The 15,972-nt window shown below is 43.4% G+C and overlaps 1 protein-coding gene across 8 annotated transcripts in view; it reads left to right on the forward strand.

Annotated features, from left to right (window-relative positions):
* The first annotated feature begins 1,667 nt into the window (after nucleotides 1-1,667).
* The window catches only part of ANKRD44 (ankyrin repeat domain 44), a 343,966-nt gene continuing 329,661 nt past the window's right edge, over nucleotides 1,668-15,972 (forward strand). For 6 of the 8 annotated variants that reach the window (XM_039469992.2, XM_039469994.2, XM_039469991.2 and 3 more), the window contains exon 1: nucleotides 1,669-1,891. In XM_039469992.2, the coding sequence (XP_039325926.1) occupies nucleotides 1,865-1,891 (27 nt within the window). In that variant the 5' untranslated portion in view covers nucleotides 1,669-1,864. Of the gene's footprint in view, nucleotides 1,892-15,972 lie in introns of all 8 variants that reach the window. The other 2 variants (XM_039469990.2, XM_039469993.2) reach the window with 2 other exon arrangements.

The following is a 15,972-nucleotide window of genomic DNA, read 5'->3' on the forward strand; positions in this document are numbered from 1 at the left end:
AAAGCCATGCAGGCTGCTCAGTAAATAGACATACCAATAACAGCAGTGAAGAATTGACTCATAGATGCAACATAATCTGTTGTATGTCTGAGAAAGGCCTTAGAAATAATTTTTTTTTGTTTCCATGCAACATTGATAATAGAAGAGTGGACGCCAGGAGCAAGTTTCCTTGGTTCTTCTTGTCTGCATGATCTGAATTATAATCTATAGGATGAATAAAGGTACACTTGGGATTTAGCTACTTCAACAACCAGAGTGGCTGGATGATAAATGTGAGGATATTCATTCTTCCTTCTCTCCTATCTCACGTGGAATCTTTGGGAGAGGTTCTAAGAGTAGGGAGGAAAAATGCACATTTGGTTTGCAAATATACAGTACAGGTAGATGTTTGGTCTTGACCAAAGAACTCTGTAGCTCTAGTTTGCTTTTCAAAGCTGTTCAGTGCTGCCCTGCAGGTTTGCACCATGGCCTGCCAGGGGCACATGGGGCTGCCTGGGAGCACTTCCTCTCCCACTTGCTTACTTACCTCTCCCTCCTCCAGATCTCAACTCCTGTCACTTTCTCGGGGAAGCCTGCCCTCACCCACGCAGTCTGGTCTGATTCCTTTGTCGTGGGTTCCTTCAGAAGCATGTGTTCCTTTGAGATCCCTTATCTCAGTTTGTAATTACATTCATTAGCAGAGACTATGTGGTTTATGTTGGCATATTCTGAGAGCTGGTATCTTGTGTATGCTCCCTGTTTATTCCTGTGCCTAGACAGTGCCTGACAAGGTAGGCACTCAGTACATAGCTGTTCAATGAATAAGTGTTTGCTCTAAATTCCAGAACTATCAACCCTTACTATTCTTACGAATATGACCATTGTAGCTGTAGCCCGTGATGTTTGACAGCTGTCTTCTATCTGTTGATGAGCTTGGTAATTTGGGATTTTGTAGAAATCAGTAAGAACTGGTGGGAACGCTCAAAAGCCTCATCACTTCAATGATTTAGGACTGCTTTGCTTCTCCAGGAACTCTGCTCCACCTGCACCTGCACCTGCAGAAACCAAACCCAGGGTGTTTGAATTTAACAATAGTATGTGTGTGTATCTGTGTGCATGTGTTTAGCTGGAAGGTGGCTGGAGAACAAGGTGGAAGGGCCAGAGCTTCTGTTCCCTCCACCCCTAAATGAAATGTTTGAGAAACACCCCCCTAAAGAATCACAGTGTATTCACGGCCTCCCCGCATTAAACAAAGAGAGCATCGGAACTGCGGTCCCTGGCGAGGTGGGACCGTCGGGGCGCTATCACCATCTGATTCTGGATTAGGGGAAAGGGACGTGACCCCGTCTCTCCGGTTAAAGTAGACGGCGTGTGAGTGACAGCCTTTCCTGCCCCCTTGGGGTGTGTCCCCACGGGCTTCCCCACCCGTGTGCCTGAGACCCGCCAGGGAAGCCGGCGATCGGCCCGGGGCCCAGGGCCCGCCCGGCGGGGCGCCGCGTGCAGGTGCGGAAGGCAGGCGGCGGCCCGGGGCGGGCGCGGGGGCAGCGCGGGGGGCCGGGCTGCGCGGCGCGGCTGCTGGCGGCAGGAGGCAGCGTCGGCCCAGGCGGCGGGCGAGCCAGCGCGCGGTGATGTCAGTGGCGGCCCGGCTGGCAGCAGCCGGTACTTCCTGTGGAAAGGCGGGCGGGCTCGGCTGCAAACCCCACTAGCCAGTGTCAGCCTCTCGGCGGGAGGAGGCGGCGGCGGAGGAGGAGCAGGGGGAGGGCTGTCAAATTCGGGAGCCAGATTTTTTTCCCTTCCCCTGGCAATCCCTTCCGCTTCCCCGGCTCCCGGCGTGACATCTGCGGGCCGGGGACCTGCATGTGTGTGCGCGCGAAGGAGCGGAAGAATGGCAGTGCTCAAACTCACCGACCAGGTAGGGGGCGGCGGCGCCGGCGGGCGGGACGCGCGGGCTCGGGGCGGCGCGGAGCCCGGCGGGGGGATGGGGGCGCGCGGCTGGAGCGCGCCCGCGAGCTGTTTACTCGCGGCGAAGCGGAGGAGTGAGCGCGGCCGCCGGTGCCTCCAAGAGCCCGCGGCGGCTGCGGCTCCTCTCCGAGGCGCCGTCCCCGCCCTGGGCCGTCGGAACTGCGCGCCCGAGTCCCTGGCAGGGCCCGCGGGCGCTGGGCAGCCGCGGTGCGGGGGTGCGGCGGCCGCGGGCCCGGCGGGGCCGGGGAGGGGGCCGGGGGCTCGAGGTGCTCCCGGGACACCCACCGCGCTGCGCTGCGTGGGCGCCGCCGGCCCGCGCCCCCGGGAGGAGGACGCTCTGCACGGAGAGGGAAAAAGGATCGCAGCCCCGGACCCTTCGCCAGCCTAGCAGGAGTCTGGCCCCCAATGCGGCTCTTGTGTGGCAGGGCTGTCTTTATCCGTGGGATGTGACATCTCGACTTCCTCTTTAGTTGCCCCAGGCTGTGTGTGTGGTGCGGGATGGGGACCCCTGGAGACCGCCCTTTCGGATCAGGCTGGTCCCTCTGAGGAGGGGGTGAAGTCGGCTCGGAGCCTCGACTCACAGGCGCTGGGCTACGGTCTGCCGGTGTCCACCAGCTTTGTTGGCTTTCCTTGCTGAGACACCACACAGGGCAGCTCTGGAGTGCTGGGTTGGAGAGGTGGGGTTATTTGCTGCATCGAATTGACAGTCCCCGCCGCCGCAGGTCTGTGGAATGGAAACAGCCACCTTCGCGGGCTCGGCTGCTCTTACATTGACACTAACGGGCGCTCAACCAAGTTGCACGACAGAACTCTTTGCAGCTCTTTCCACAATAAAAGGAAACGGTTTGCACCCCCCACCCGACCCCGGTTTATTCATGGGTAGTGAAATGAACTTTGTTCTGGGGTCCTAGCGGACAGAGAGGCAATCGTGACATTGACCACAGGGTTAGACGTGCCAGACTTTGCTATTAAATACCTCAAACTTATCCATGAGTTGCATCTGCTAACTTTTTTTCTCCAGTTAGTATCCATCCAGAACATCTTGCAACTGAAATGCAGTCCATCACCACAATGATTTGCTCTCCTGCTTGTTAGATTCAATGTTTCAGCTTGTTTTTCCTAAATATTTACAGGTGTTGCGGGGTTAGGGACGGGGAAATCAGAGTTAAAATTCATGTTATTGTTAAATTTAATAGGAAGAGCAGCTGGTACCTATGATGAATGTATTTGTTCTCACTGGTTCCAGAGCATTTAAAAGTGTAAGTTGATATGATTTCCTTCACCTTTTGGTCCCACACTTTGCCAACTGTTAAGACATTTGCTTATTTTAAATCTTACAGTCAGCGTGTCTTGGGCCTGTCATCTTTGCTGGTACACATTGCTGTACTTGTGTGTTAATCCCTAGATCTTCAAAGTACAAAGAATGGTTCTAATAGGTATTATTGTTAACACATATAAGAAAGAACATCCAAAGAAGTTTAGAATTGAAGAACTTTTAAGGATGCTCTAGCCCAAGCCCTTCTTTTCTACATGACAAAATAGATCTGAAGAAGTGAAGCAAGTCTTCCTCAAGGAATGCCAGCCACAGGCCTAATGCCAGCAGGGCTGGGGTTAGCCGTGTCTCCTGCCTTCTAGGAGGTTATGCTTTCTGTTACAGTTGGTATAGGACAGCTCCATCATCTCATTGGATGTATTGAACGGGTTATAAGAAAGCATCTCTTTTTAAATCAAGATCAACCCTATTGAAAAGTGTATTACTTGATCTTAGAAAGGAAGTTATTCTTCAGGTCTTAGCAGAGCAGGAATTTCAAAGATGTTGCCTTTTAAAATGTTTCCAAGTTTATTTCCTTCCTTCCCCCAGTAAACGAGTATGAGTATGGAGAGAAAGAAAGGGTCATGCAACCTTCATTTGGTTCCATCTCCAGATACATAAAAACAGCCTAAGGCGTTTTAAGATTCAAGAACTTCTGAAAATGGCCAGTCTATCTTGGGACAAAGTCAGAAGGAGATGGGGTGGGGAAGTGGCCTGGGTGGGGCGGGGTGGTGAGCAAGGATGGTTTCTGTGTATCTTTAGGTCCAGGAAGTGTGTAGTCTTCCTTGCCTTATATGGTCTTACCTTTTCTGTTTGAGACTCAATTCTTAGAAGTCAGTTCTTAACCTCACAGATTAACTTTTAAAATCATTTGCTTAGACTGCTACTAAAAGAATTTTGCTCCATCATTGTGGGTATGGAGCTGCGTGCTTGGAATCCTGCCTTAGAGTTTGTACAGAGTGCCTTGCTTTCCATTCAGCTTCTAGTAAAACAATAGCTTCTTAATTTCTCCCTCTTTTTTTCTTTTCTTTCTTTCTTTTTTTTTTTTTTTTTTGAGTCAGGGTCTCACTCTGACTCAATAGTGTAATTATGGCCCGCTGCAGCCTTGGCTTCCCAGGCTCAAAGGATCCTCCCACCTCAACCTCCCCAGTAGCTGGGACTATGGGTTCGTGTGCCACCACACCTGGCAAATTTTTATATTTTTTGTACAGACAGACAGGATTTTGCCATGTTGCCCAGGCTGGCCTCAAACTCTTGGGCTTAAACAATCCACCTGCCTCAACCTCCCAAAATTTTGGGATTACAGGTGTGAGCCACCATGCCTGGCACCTCATCTGTTAAATGCCCTATTTGTGAAGCAAATTTTGATTTTTGCTAGGCCTCTTAAATTTTTTGTTGGAGGACACACTCTTGCTATTGATAACCTGAAACACAAATTGCCTTGATTTGTCCTTAAATGTGGCCAAAGTCAGGGGTGTCAGATGATGAGATTTTCTCTCCAGCTAAAGCTAGGTGCAGGAGCTTGCTTGGTGAAGCAGACACTACTTCAGCAGTCAGTCCTGTAGTGACCTCTCAATCTTGCAAGAGAAGGAAAATGTTTTTTCCCAACTCTTTTTTTGGGAGAGTAAAAACTGAAAGGAAGAGATCAGTGTGATTTTCAGTCTTTTTTTTTTTTTTTTTTTTTTTTTTACTATGAAAAGGAACTGGGAGCTATCACTACAAACAAACTTGGCATTTAGCACTTCTGCATTTGTAACTTTTGTAACTGTGTCCCTTCTGTTTTCCTCTTCACAAGACACACAGGCTTTTTCTTGCAGCCTTGGGGGCACCAACCATCCTGGTTTGTGCAGATTGACTCGTTTCTCAGCACATGGGGCTAAAACTGGGAAAATTCCAGGCAAACTGGGAGGAATTGGTTACTCTGTATAACGTAGAACACACTGAACTGTGTCATTAATATAATAATGTAATTATTTTCTTGTATTAGGAGTTTTACATTTTTGGTAAAGTGAGATAATTTTAAGTTTGGGAAAGAAAATTTTATTACATACAAATCTAATGCATTTTGATTCAATGATAGCCATGACACCTTTTTGCAAATTGATTTGATACTGACTTTTTTGGGGTGTTCTTTATGTCATATAGTTAAGGCACTACAGTCATATTAAGTGTGTGGTCATATCTTCAACCTGGGTCTCTACCTGAAATTTATTTTCAGAGTTATGAAGCTAGGATGGTAAGTTCTGTTGTGTGTTTAAAATGTCCACTATTCTTACCTGCATTTGCTAATGATAGCAGAACACCACTTTGGTCTTGGAGGCTGCCTGCAGACAAACCATTTCAGCAGGTGGCCCTTTTGGAGCTTCCTGCCTGGAGGCCTTCTGGTTTGGTGTTCCCTTGCCAAGTCCTAGTTCACACTTGAGTCACCTACCTTCTTGCCAAAGGCAGTGGCTGGCAGCGGTGGTGGTGGCAAGAGACTAGAAATCCTGTGTAACTTTGGGAGCAAGATTTCTAGCTCGTAGTGTGGGGCCTTGGGACGTGTTACAGATTTTATTGGGCTGCCCTTGTTCTTCATTGCTCCCTAGAGCACTGGTCTCAAAGCAAACACTGTCCTGTAGTCCTGCCTTCAGCAGAGAAGAAGGAAAAAGAGTCTTTATTTGGAGCCTTTTCTGGTTGTTTTGGGACCCAATCACATGGTTTTGAGAGTGCATTTGAGGCTGGTGTTTCATGGCAGAGACCTAATAATGTCACGCATTTATTGTGCTCTTGTTGTATGCTGGGTTTTTGCAGTAAATCATGTCTTAATCTTCATAGCCACACTAGGAGGTAGGTGGTGGTGTGATTCCTATTTTATGGATGAGAAAACAGGAATAGAGAGGCTAATTGACCTGTTTAGGGTCACACGCCCAGTAAGTGACCTAGCACATTGTCCTACCCTGGCAGTCTGATTGCACAGGTGGGGCTCTGACCACAAGGCTATACTTATAGCTGAAAGGGCAGTGCAACCATAGGGTTAATGGGTGCCTGCTCTTGTTTACAGGGACGCCATTGGATGAGCAGTGTTCCCTGAACTGTTTCTGCCTCTTGGGCCAGACCCATTTCTGTACAGAGTAGGGAGCTGCTCTGAGGCCCCTGTCCTTGCCTGGCCTCTCCCAAAACAGCCTCTCCACTTACCCACCCTGGTGAATGATATGTTGGTAGTTCAGTGATTTTTTTCTTACAAATATCTATCTATAAACTAAATGAACTGCAGTCATTATAGGAAAATTAGAAAGCTAAATGAGCAAAACAAAAAAAAATTTTAAGCCATCTGAACCCTTTATATTCAGAGATAACTACTCTTGACATTTTGATATATTTCCTTCTAGTCTTCTGTCTGGGCAGCCAGAAAACATCTTTAAACTTTCCATGTGAAAGTTTAATATCAATACCTTTCACTTGTGCACATAGTTGATATCTATGTTTGCTGGATGAATGACTTTTCCAAATAAACTTACTCTTCTCTTACATATATGATTGGCTCTTTAGCTTAAGTTTAACACCAGCATGTAAGCTCTAGCTCTGGATTGATGGCACCAGCTTTTTTCTTTTCTTTTCTTTTCTTTTCTTTTTTAGGATTTCAACTTTTTACTTCCTCTTTTGCTTTAAACAGAGAATAAATATAAACTCAAAAAGGCACAAATTGTTTGCACCAGAAACAGGGATGAAAGATTCTTTAAAAAGATTTGTATTTCTACAAGACAATGTTAATTTTTATAGGCAAAGTATAACATGAAATAATTTAAAAACAGGCAGAGCTACAGGGATCTGATAATCCTGTGGTTTCCAAATTTGTTTAAGCTATGACACTCCTTTTTGTTTTCCCTCAAAGGAATTTAATATTGAAGCTCAATATGTAAAAAAGATTGGCTTGGACAGTGATCCATGACTCCCTCTTGAAAACTGGTTTAGTGTTATTTGAAAGCCCCTTTGTATGAGAAAACTCCTGGTGATTGGTTAAATGTTCCCCCCACCCCCCGACACATCATGTATGAAACAAACAACATTTATAAATGTTTGTGGATGATTAGGAACTACATAGAACTAGGATGACTGTATCATTTTTATCCTTTTGAGAATCATAGGTGATGCTACTCAACATGAAGCCACAAACAGATGTGAGCCAGGACTGTCCTGGGTAAACCTGGATACATGGTCATCATATATCCACATAGATTCCGTGTTTGCTCACCGCAGGCTTGACAGTGACCGTAAACTAGTTTGACTAGCAGGCTACTCACTCTCTTTTGAGTTAGGTCCACACTGGTGCAGTATTACAAAGATTGTTTTATGACCTTGTACAGAGTTGGGAAATGGCTTCCATCTCACACATCAGTTCTGCGGTTGGTCCAGGGGTTGCAGGTATAATCTGATAGAAGCATTCTGACTCTTGCAGTTAAGGATTGGACAAAGTGTGATTGATTACCAGTGTTTGCTATGGATATATGGAAAGGGAGAAGTGACATATGTTGTACATTAGCCAACCCTAGCAAGATGTTAACTCTGTAGGCTTCAGGTTTCTCTTTGTAAAATGAAGAGGTTGGACTGGATGCCTTTCTGGTGTCTCAGCTCTGCACTTTCTCTTCTGTGACTCAGTGCCTGTGATGGAGACCAGTGTTCTTCAGATGGTTTGTGTTATAGCCTTTCTTACAAATGTGGCTATGAAGGGTGTATTTGCAGATGAGCTCTAATAAGGTTTCCCAGGTAAAAAAGTCAAACAGCTTCAGGTTCCAGAGGAGGATTTTAGCCAGCATCAGCGACTTAGGGATTAATTCTCATTCTCCACCCTACTTCAATTAATAGATATCCTAAGATTACCGATTATATTTATTGTGTTTTTTTTTTTTTTTTTTTTTGAGACAGAGCCTTGCTGGAGCACGGTGGTGCAATCTCAGCTCATTGTGACCTCCTGCCCCACCCCCTCCTCAAGTTCAAGTGATTCTTGTGCCTCATTCTCCCATGTAGCTAGGATTACAGGCATGCACAACTATGCCCGGCTAATTTTTTTGTGTTTTTAGTAGAGATGGGGTTTCACCATGTTGGACGGGCTGGTTTCAAATTCCTGGCCTCAAATGATCTGCTGGCTTCAGCCTCCTCAAGTGCTGAGATAACAGGCATAAGCCACCACCTTTTTTAGATTAACCCTTTTATAGATTACTCCTTTTAAACCCTTTAACCAATATCTTATCTGACTCTGGCTGCTTTCAGAGGTTGGGAGTGCCGGTATTTGCTCTTATTGGTGTTCATGTTTGTAAATTTCTTGGTAGCCTAAGAGGTTGAAATTAATGATTCATAAATCCAGTTTGTAATTATGATATTCATAATTTTTAAGGATCTTTTCACTTGCCTCATCATTTGAAAACAAAAATTCTATAAAGTGAGCTAAGCAGATAAGTATATTGTCCACCTTTGGGCTGTTTCAGGGTTTATTAAGTCAATAATTGTTTGCATTTCTTGGTTTTTGTTTGCTTAGAGTCCCCTTGCTCCCATCCCAGGAAGTCTTAAGCATTCCAGCATAACTTTCTAAGATATCTTTTATACCAGAAGACCATTTTCCCCTAAGAGAACTTTCAGAGGTCATAGTAGAGTTAGGGAGATTTGTGGAAACATCTGAGCGTAGACATGGAAATTAATCACAATTTTAAGCTGTCTCTAAAAGTTTTGCTTTTTTTTATTTTAAAAATTTTGTTTTGCTTTAGTTTGTTTTAAAAATAACACTAGATTGGGAATTAGAAGATGTGGATTCTACTCATGGTTTTTCTAACAGTTGTATGGTTTTGGATAAGTCCTGGCCTTGGTTTCTTTGTCTGTCAAAATGGGAACGGGTAGAAAATTCTCTAAATTCTTTTAAGCTCTAACATTCTAAGATAGCTCCTCACATATTTCAGTGTCAGTCTTTTCTCATTTTGTGGAATCTCATTTAAAAAAGTATCTGCCTTTTATGAACTTCTGATTTTGCACCAAGTGCATAGGTGGCAGCTTTAAAATGTCCCAGGTTTGGTAAACACATCCTGAGTTTGGTCTAAGGGTGAGGGGTCCTTTCCCCAAGAAGGTTGTCTTCTGCCATCTCCAGGAGCCTGACTGTGGGGACACAGAAGCCCTGGGGCTATTCTCAGTGTAGTCCTTTGAGAATCCTTTTGAACTTCTTACAGGATAAAGGGAGCAATCCTTACAGACCCCATCTCGTCTCTTGTGAGCTGGGGCCCACCTTAGCCTGCTTCAGAGGTGCTGCTTTAGCAAATATCTTGGGTTCTCCCAGGCAAAATCCTGTTTTGTTGAACCCAAATAACATGTGCATCTAACAAGTTTATTTCTCAAAGGTTGGCCCAGAGTTGGGTGCAGTTGACATGGTGACCACAGACTTTCTCAAGAAAGGAAGAAAATTCCTACGTGTAATCACCAGCCTCTGTATGGTTAGTCTCTGTAGAGGAGACTTGTTTTGGTGTCTAAGACTGGCAAGATAAGGAAAAAGGAAATTGAGCATAGGATCTAAAGACAGAAAGCCGCGCAGACATTCAGGTCAGCTGGGACGAGTCAGCCAACCAATTATTGTTAAACAGTGGCCTCCAAAAGTGGGTGTGGCCTACACTCCAAGGATGAACACAATGCTTTATTGAGTTGGAGTTTGGGAAAGAGAATATTGGAATTCATATTTCTTTAAATCATTCTTTTAAACTTTTAGTTTTTATGTAGTTGTAGTACTTATTTGCTAGTACTGCCTCATCTTTTTGGCTGTATTTTTTTCACTGTTTGCCACCTGGCCAAATCACCACGTGGGTTACTGCAGCAGCCTCTACTGGTCTTCCTCCATCTGACCTTGGCCCCTACACTCTGCTCTCAACATAACTCTCAGAGTGATGTATCTCAGAACTTGTCACTGCTGCTCAAAAACTTCCACTTTCATCCAGGGTGAAAGCTAACTAAGGTCATTAGAGTGACCTGTGCACTCGGCTCCTTCACTCACCTGTCCAGCCTTACCTGCTCTTGATCTCTTCCCAGCTCCTTGGCTCCAGCCCCCCTGGCCTCCTTCTGTTTAGTGAACATGCCAGCTGCACTCCTGCCTCGGGACCCTTGCTGTTCCTGCTCCCCTGAGCACCTCCTCCCTAGACATCTGCATGGCTTACCTTTACCTCTTTCAGGTCTTTCCTAAGATGTTACCTTCTCAGTGAGTCCCTTTCTGACCACACTATTTAAAATGCCCACTTCACATTTCCTGTCTGCCTTTCTTTATTTTCCTCCACAGTACAAATTCCTCATACCATATATTTTACTCCCCCTGTTTTAAAAATCAAAACTTACATGTGGTTAAGATATAGATAATAGGACAAAGATAATTTTGTTAGTTTGATTCGTTCACTGCTGTACCTTCAGCACTTAGTGCAGGGTAAGGCACGTAGTAAATGCTCAATAAATGTTAAGTGAATGAATATAAATATGTATATGTGTCTATATATGTACACGTTCAAATGGTTTTTAATGATGAAGTGCTCGAACGAAACAAACACTTCTATAAACAGCTTTCATTTTACACTAGGATGTCAAATTTCCATTCAAACAAAGTAAGAGAAAGTTCTCTGCCCTATGAAAATATAAAAGATCACATATTGTCCTATTTTTCTGGCTGTATTTTCCTTCCTTTCAAACTGTGCTTTTGGTTGTGAGGATGGTCAGCACTGTAGTTAATTCTCAGTTCCATTTATTTTAGGGGAAGTATCAAGGTGATACTAGGGGACAGGAAATATTGACCCTAAATGTTGTAGAGTGGATCTCCTATATGTTCAAGCAATCAAGAAGTGTTTAATGAGCTCCATCTACATAGCAGTGGTACGGCATAGCTCTGCTGGAGCTCTGTGCTCTCCGCTTCTCCACAAAAAGGGAAGGAGAGGTAACACCAGGCACAATAAAATAGAAACCAGACAGAGAGAATTGGGAACAAGGAGACAAGAATCATGCTTTACATGATTTAATCCTAATTTTTTAATGAGAGGGTGGCTATCATTTCATTTTAGAGAGGAGGAAAATGAGGCCCGGCACGGTGGCTCACACCTGTAATCCCAGCACTTTGCGAGGCCAAGGCAGGTGGATCACTTGAGGTCAGGAGTTTGAGACCAGCCTGGCCAACATGGTGAAAGCTCATCCCTACTAAAAATACAAAAATTAGCCAGGCGTGGTGGCAGGTGCTTGTAATCCCAGGTACTCAGGAGGCTGAGGCAGGAGAATCGCTTGAACCCATGACGGGGGAAATTGCAGTGAGCTGAGGTTGTGCCATTGCGCTCTAGCCTGGGTGACAAGAGTAAAACTCTGTCTCAAAATAAATAAATAAATAAAATTAAAAAATAAACAGGAAATTGAAAACTGAGAGGCTGAATAATTTTTTTTCAGGGTTACATGACTCTGGGAGTCACATTTGAGGCAAGCTCAACTCTAAGGTGCACATTCTTAGCCATGATGCATTAGGATTCTTGAAATAGGTGCAGTATCACAAGAGGCCCTTTTCCTCACGGAGCTCACAGATGATATTGAATGCCTTGCACATGAAAGGCCCTCCTCCACATTTACGGAATTCATGTGGCATATGAAACAGCTATCAATCCAGGTATAGGGCAGGTTTAGACTATGCTTAGTGGTATTGATTAGGGACTTCAGAAGTCCTGAGGTGGGCAGAGTCATTAAGAAGGGAGCTGGAGGGAGTCTAACTGATACTTGAGGAAGGGAATGATTCAGGCAGCAGATGCAGGTGGAACTCAGATGACTGACATGTTGTGTACCTGTCAGGTAACCTGGTGACTAAATTTACTGAGTCACCAGGTTCATGTCAGGTAGGAAAAAGAGGAAAGGAAATATCCGCCTTGCAAACTGGGGAGAGGTGTTTGCATATCAACACATTTCTCGCAGTTGAGTTCTTTGAAAGGTACTACGTATCCTCTGCTGGAAAACTTGAATTAATGAATTTGTGCCTAAGCAACACTTACTGTTTCCATTTGTTGCATATGACCTTTTACAAATTAATGTGTACCTACTTTGTTCCAAAAAGTATTGAACCATTAAAGTAAGGTGTTGCCTTATGTGCCCTTCTGTGTCTGTTAAACCCCCTGCTTGAATAAAATGTTGCATGATGTACCATGGCAACATTCTGTGAACAAAGTTGTATTTTGGAGTAGCAGGGACTTCACTGAAAGCATCTAGATGGTATGGTAATGTAGGACATTGATGGAATAATATAGTAGGTCTGAAGATGATTTTTTTCTTCTTAAAAAAATTATTTCCATAGATTTTTGGAGAACAGGTGGTGTTTGGTTACATGAATAAGTTTTTAGTGGTGATTTCTGAGATTTTGGTGTACCTACCACCTGAGAAGTGTCCACTGTACCCAGTGTGTAGTCTTTTATCCCTCACTCCCTTCTCACCATTTCCCCCAATTTCCCAAAGTCCATTGTATCATTCTATGCCTTTATGTCCTCAGAGCTTAGCTCCTACTAATGAATGAGAACATATGATGTTTGTTTTTCCGTTTCTGAGATATTTCACTGAGCATAATGGTCCCCAGTTCCATTCAGGTTGCTGCAAATGCCATTATTTCATTCCCTTTTATTGCTGAGTAGTATTCCATGGTATGTGTCTACCATATTTTATCTACTCATTGATTGATGGGCACTGGGGTTGACTCCATATTTTTGCAATTGCGAATTGTGCTGCCATAAACACCCATGTGCAGTATCTTTTTCATATGACTTCTTTTCCTCTGGGTAGATACCCAGGAGTGGGATTCTGGATCTAGAGATGACTTGTTTTACATATTTTTTAGACGAGAAACTGCAAAGTACAGACTATGGGAGGCCTATAGAAAAAAGAGACCATTTCTTTAAAATCAATTGTCTGAGGAAGAAAAGGAAGGAGAGGAAATATAAATCCTTAAAAGGAAATTAAGATACATGCAGGCTAATTGCAGTGAATAGAGTTGGATTCTGATTTAAACAAACTTAAAAAAGCATACTTCTTTGAGATAATTGGGGAAATTTGAATACTGACTGGATAGCTGATGATTTAAAGTGTGACTATGATATTGTGGTTATGTTTAAAAAGAGAGTCCTCCTACAAAACTAGAAACTATAAAACTTTAGCTTTCTCTCTCTCTCTCTTTTTTAAGCAGGATCTCACTGTTACCCATGCTAGAGTACAGTGGTGTGATCATAGCTCACTGCAGCCTTGACTTGCAGGGCTCAGTTGAGTCTCCGACCTCAGCCTCCCAAGTAGCTGGGACTACAGGTGGGTGCCACCACACCTGGCTAATTTTTGTATTGTTATTAGAGATAGGGTTTCACCATGTTGCCCAGGCTGGTGTTGAACTACTGGAATCAAGTAATCTGCCCGGCTTCCTAAAGTGCTGAGATTACAGACATGAGCCACTGTGCTTGACCTACTTCAGCATTTTCTCAGGGCACCTCTTTAAGTAGACACATTCTTTTTGGAAGCTGTTTTTCTTTTTACTTCTTCCTGTTACCTTTGTGCCCCTCTGAAGGCCTCTGCTTTTCCTTGATAGAATGCCTTCAGTAAAGTTATTAGAATCCTTTCTGTTTGTCCATGCAAGCACATGATTTTGCTAGTTTTGCTGCCCAAGGAAATATGCTTCTGAGCTAGTTGTGTGGTCCACATATTTATTGGCTTCGTTTAAGTGGCTTCACAACTTGAGTCAGATATTTGAGCATTGGGCTTAGAGTCTCATCTTGTGTGCTTTTAGGAAGACCTGGATTTGGCTTGTCTCCAGTGTAAGATATTTGGAAGGGAATTTAGATAATTAGAGTTGCCCCACATCACTTTCTTACATTGACCTATAAACTCTGTTCTTAATTAAACTGTGTAGTTTTTTTTTTTTTTTTTTTTGGAGATGGAGTTTCACTCTTGTTACCCAGGCTGGAGTGCAATGGTGCCATCTTGGCTCACCACAACCTCCGCCTCCTGGGTTCAGGCAATTCTCCTGCCTCAGCCTCCTGAGTAGCTGGGATCACAGGCACGCGCCACCATGCCCAGCTTGTGGATCATGAGGTCAAGAGATCAAGACCATCCTGGTCAATATGGTAAACTGTGTAGTTTTTAAAGGCAGCAAACAGTTGCAAGGTCTCAGTTCTAATGGGCCTGGCTAAACATGCCTCTCTTCTTACCTGAACAGGAAGTGGGTGTTTGTTGTTGCCTTGAGTGGTTTCACCATTGCTCAGGCATGCTGAAATATCTTCCTTTATTTCTACAAGTGTGAAAATCTTTCTGTATCCTTCTTAACGGAGTCTGGATTTAAGCATAGACCATAAGCATAGGAAGTGGCCAACAGTGACTTGAGTAAATGATATTGTCATGAGTAATTTAGAAGCCATGTGACAAAGGATTTGGTACTTTGGAGCCTCAGTATAATTATGTCTTGGGGCTCATGAGATGAATGCAACGTTTAGTTGCTAATGCTCCTTTTCTTAGCAGCCAAGAAGAAACAATCTTTGAAGTAGCTATACTTTTTAGCAAGGAGTCTTTTATCAAGGTTTCAGGGTACTGTATTATTTTAGGTATATGATTTTAAAATTTTGTGGCATCTCACTGAACAGTTTCCAAAGATACTCCATGTGAGTCGTGTAGTTAGAATACTAAAGTTGACGTCTGGAGACCTGGGCTATGTGCACAGGGCTACTCCAAATGAGCTGTGTCCATCTTCCTGTGCTACAACTTTCCTTGACTACAAAATGGGTAAAAATAATACTTGCTTTATGGGGAAGTTGTGATCATCAAGTGGGAAAAGTCTTTGTAAAGCAAGTGGTGCTTGGTTAGCACTCAGTAAGGAGCTCTGAATCTTGGGCTGGTTCCTCATTTGTCAGATTGAAGAGACCAGTTTTCTCGGGTCAATTTCAGCTCTATGAAAATATGATTTGAGTTAGTTTTTGTTTTAGATTTACAACCTTTTCACTAATCTTCTTTCTTTCTAACTTAAACAACATTGATAGAAAGAGTTTGTTTCATTTTTGTGTGGAATTTCTATACTTCCGTTTGAATCGTAGCATTTTGGTTCCTACAGCTTTAGGAAGTACGTTTTTCTTTCATTTTGGTTTTTTCAGATCAGTTGACTTAGTTTATTCGACTGAATAATCTTATGTTAAGATAGATTTAGGAGGATCAAGGTGTGTTGAAAAGATTCTGAGGAGTTTTCAGTCATTTTTAATTTGTCAAAAATAACTTTGAAAATTACTTATAAGAATGCTACTTCCTCTTCACAGAAGTATGAAACTGTGTCTTTTTGAGGAAGTGTGTAAAAACAAAATAGTTGATAGAGTAATCTTCATAAAAAATCATCATAGCAGAATGGCTAAAAAAATTGGTGTGAAATTTCATGTCTTGAATAAATTTATAACGGTGGAAAACAAACTTCTCTGATAAAATGTGACTTAAAATGTTAGATGAAGGATACAGTGTAAAAAGTTACTTTAATTTGGGATTTTTTCCCCCTTTTAAAACTGCAGAATGCTACTTAAAGAGCAGATAGTTTAAACATCATTGGATATGTGTATGTATCTTAACTCTAGCAAAGCATTTCAGTTTGAGATGATACTTGGTTGAGATGTAGGGCAGAATGAAAAGAGTTACAGGAAATGAAAATAACAGTCAGTATAAGAGAAGTTGGAATAAGGAAAAATGGGAGAAAAACA

This window comes from Saimiri boliviensis, chromosome 5 (assembly GCF_048565385.1).
Source record: "Saimiri boliviensis isolate mSaiBol1 chromosome 5, mSaiBol1.pri, whole genome shotgun sequence".
Lineage (NCBI taxonomy): Eukaryota > Metazoa > Chordata > Mammalia > Primates > Cebidae > Saimiri > Saimiri boliviensis.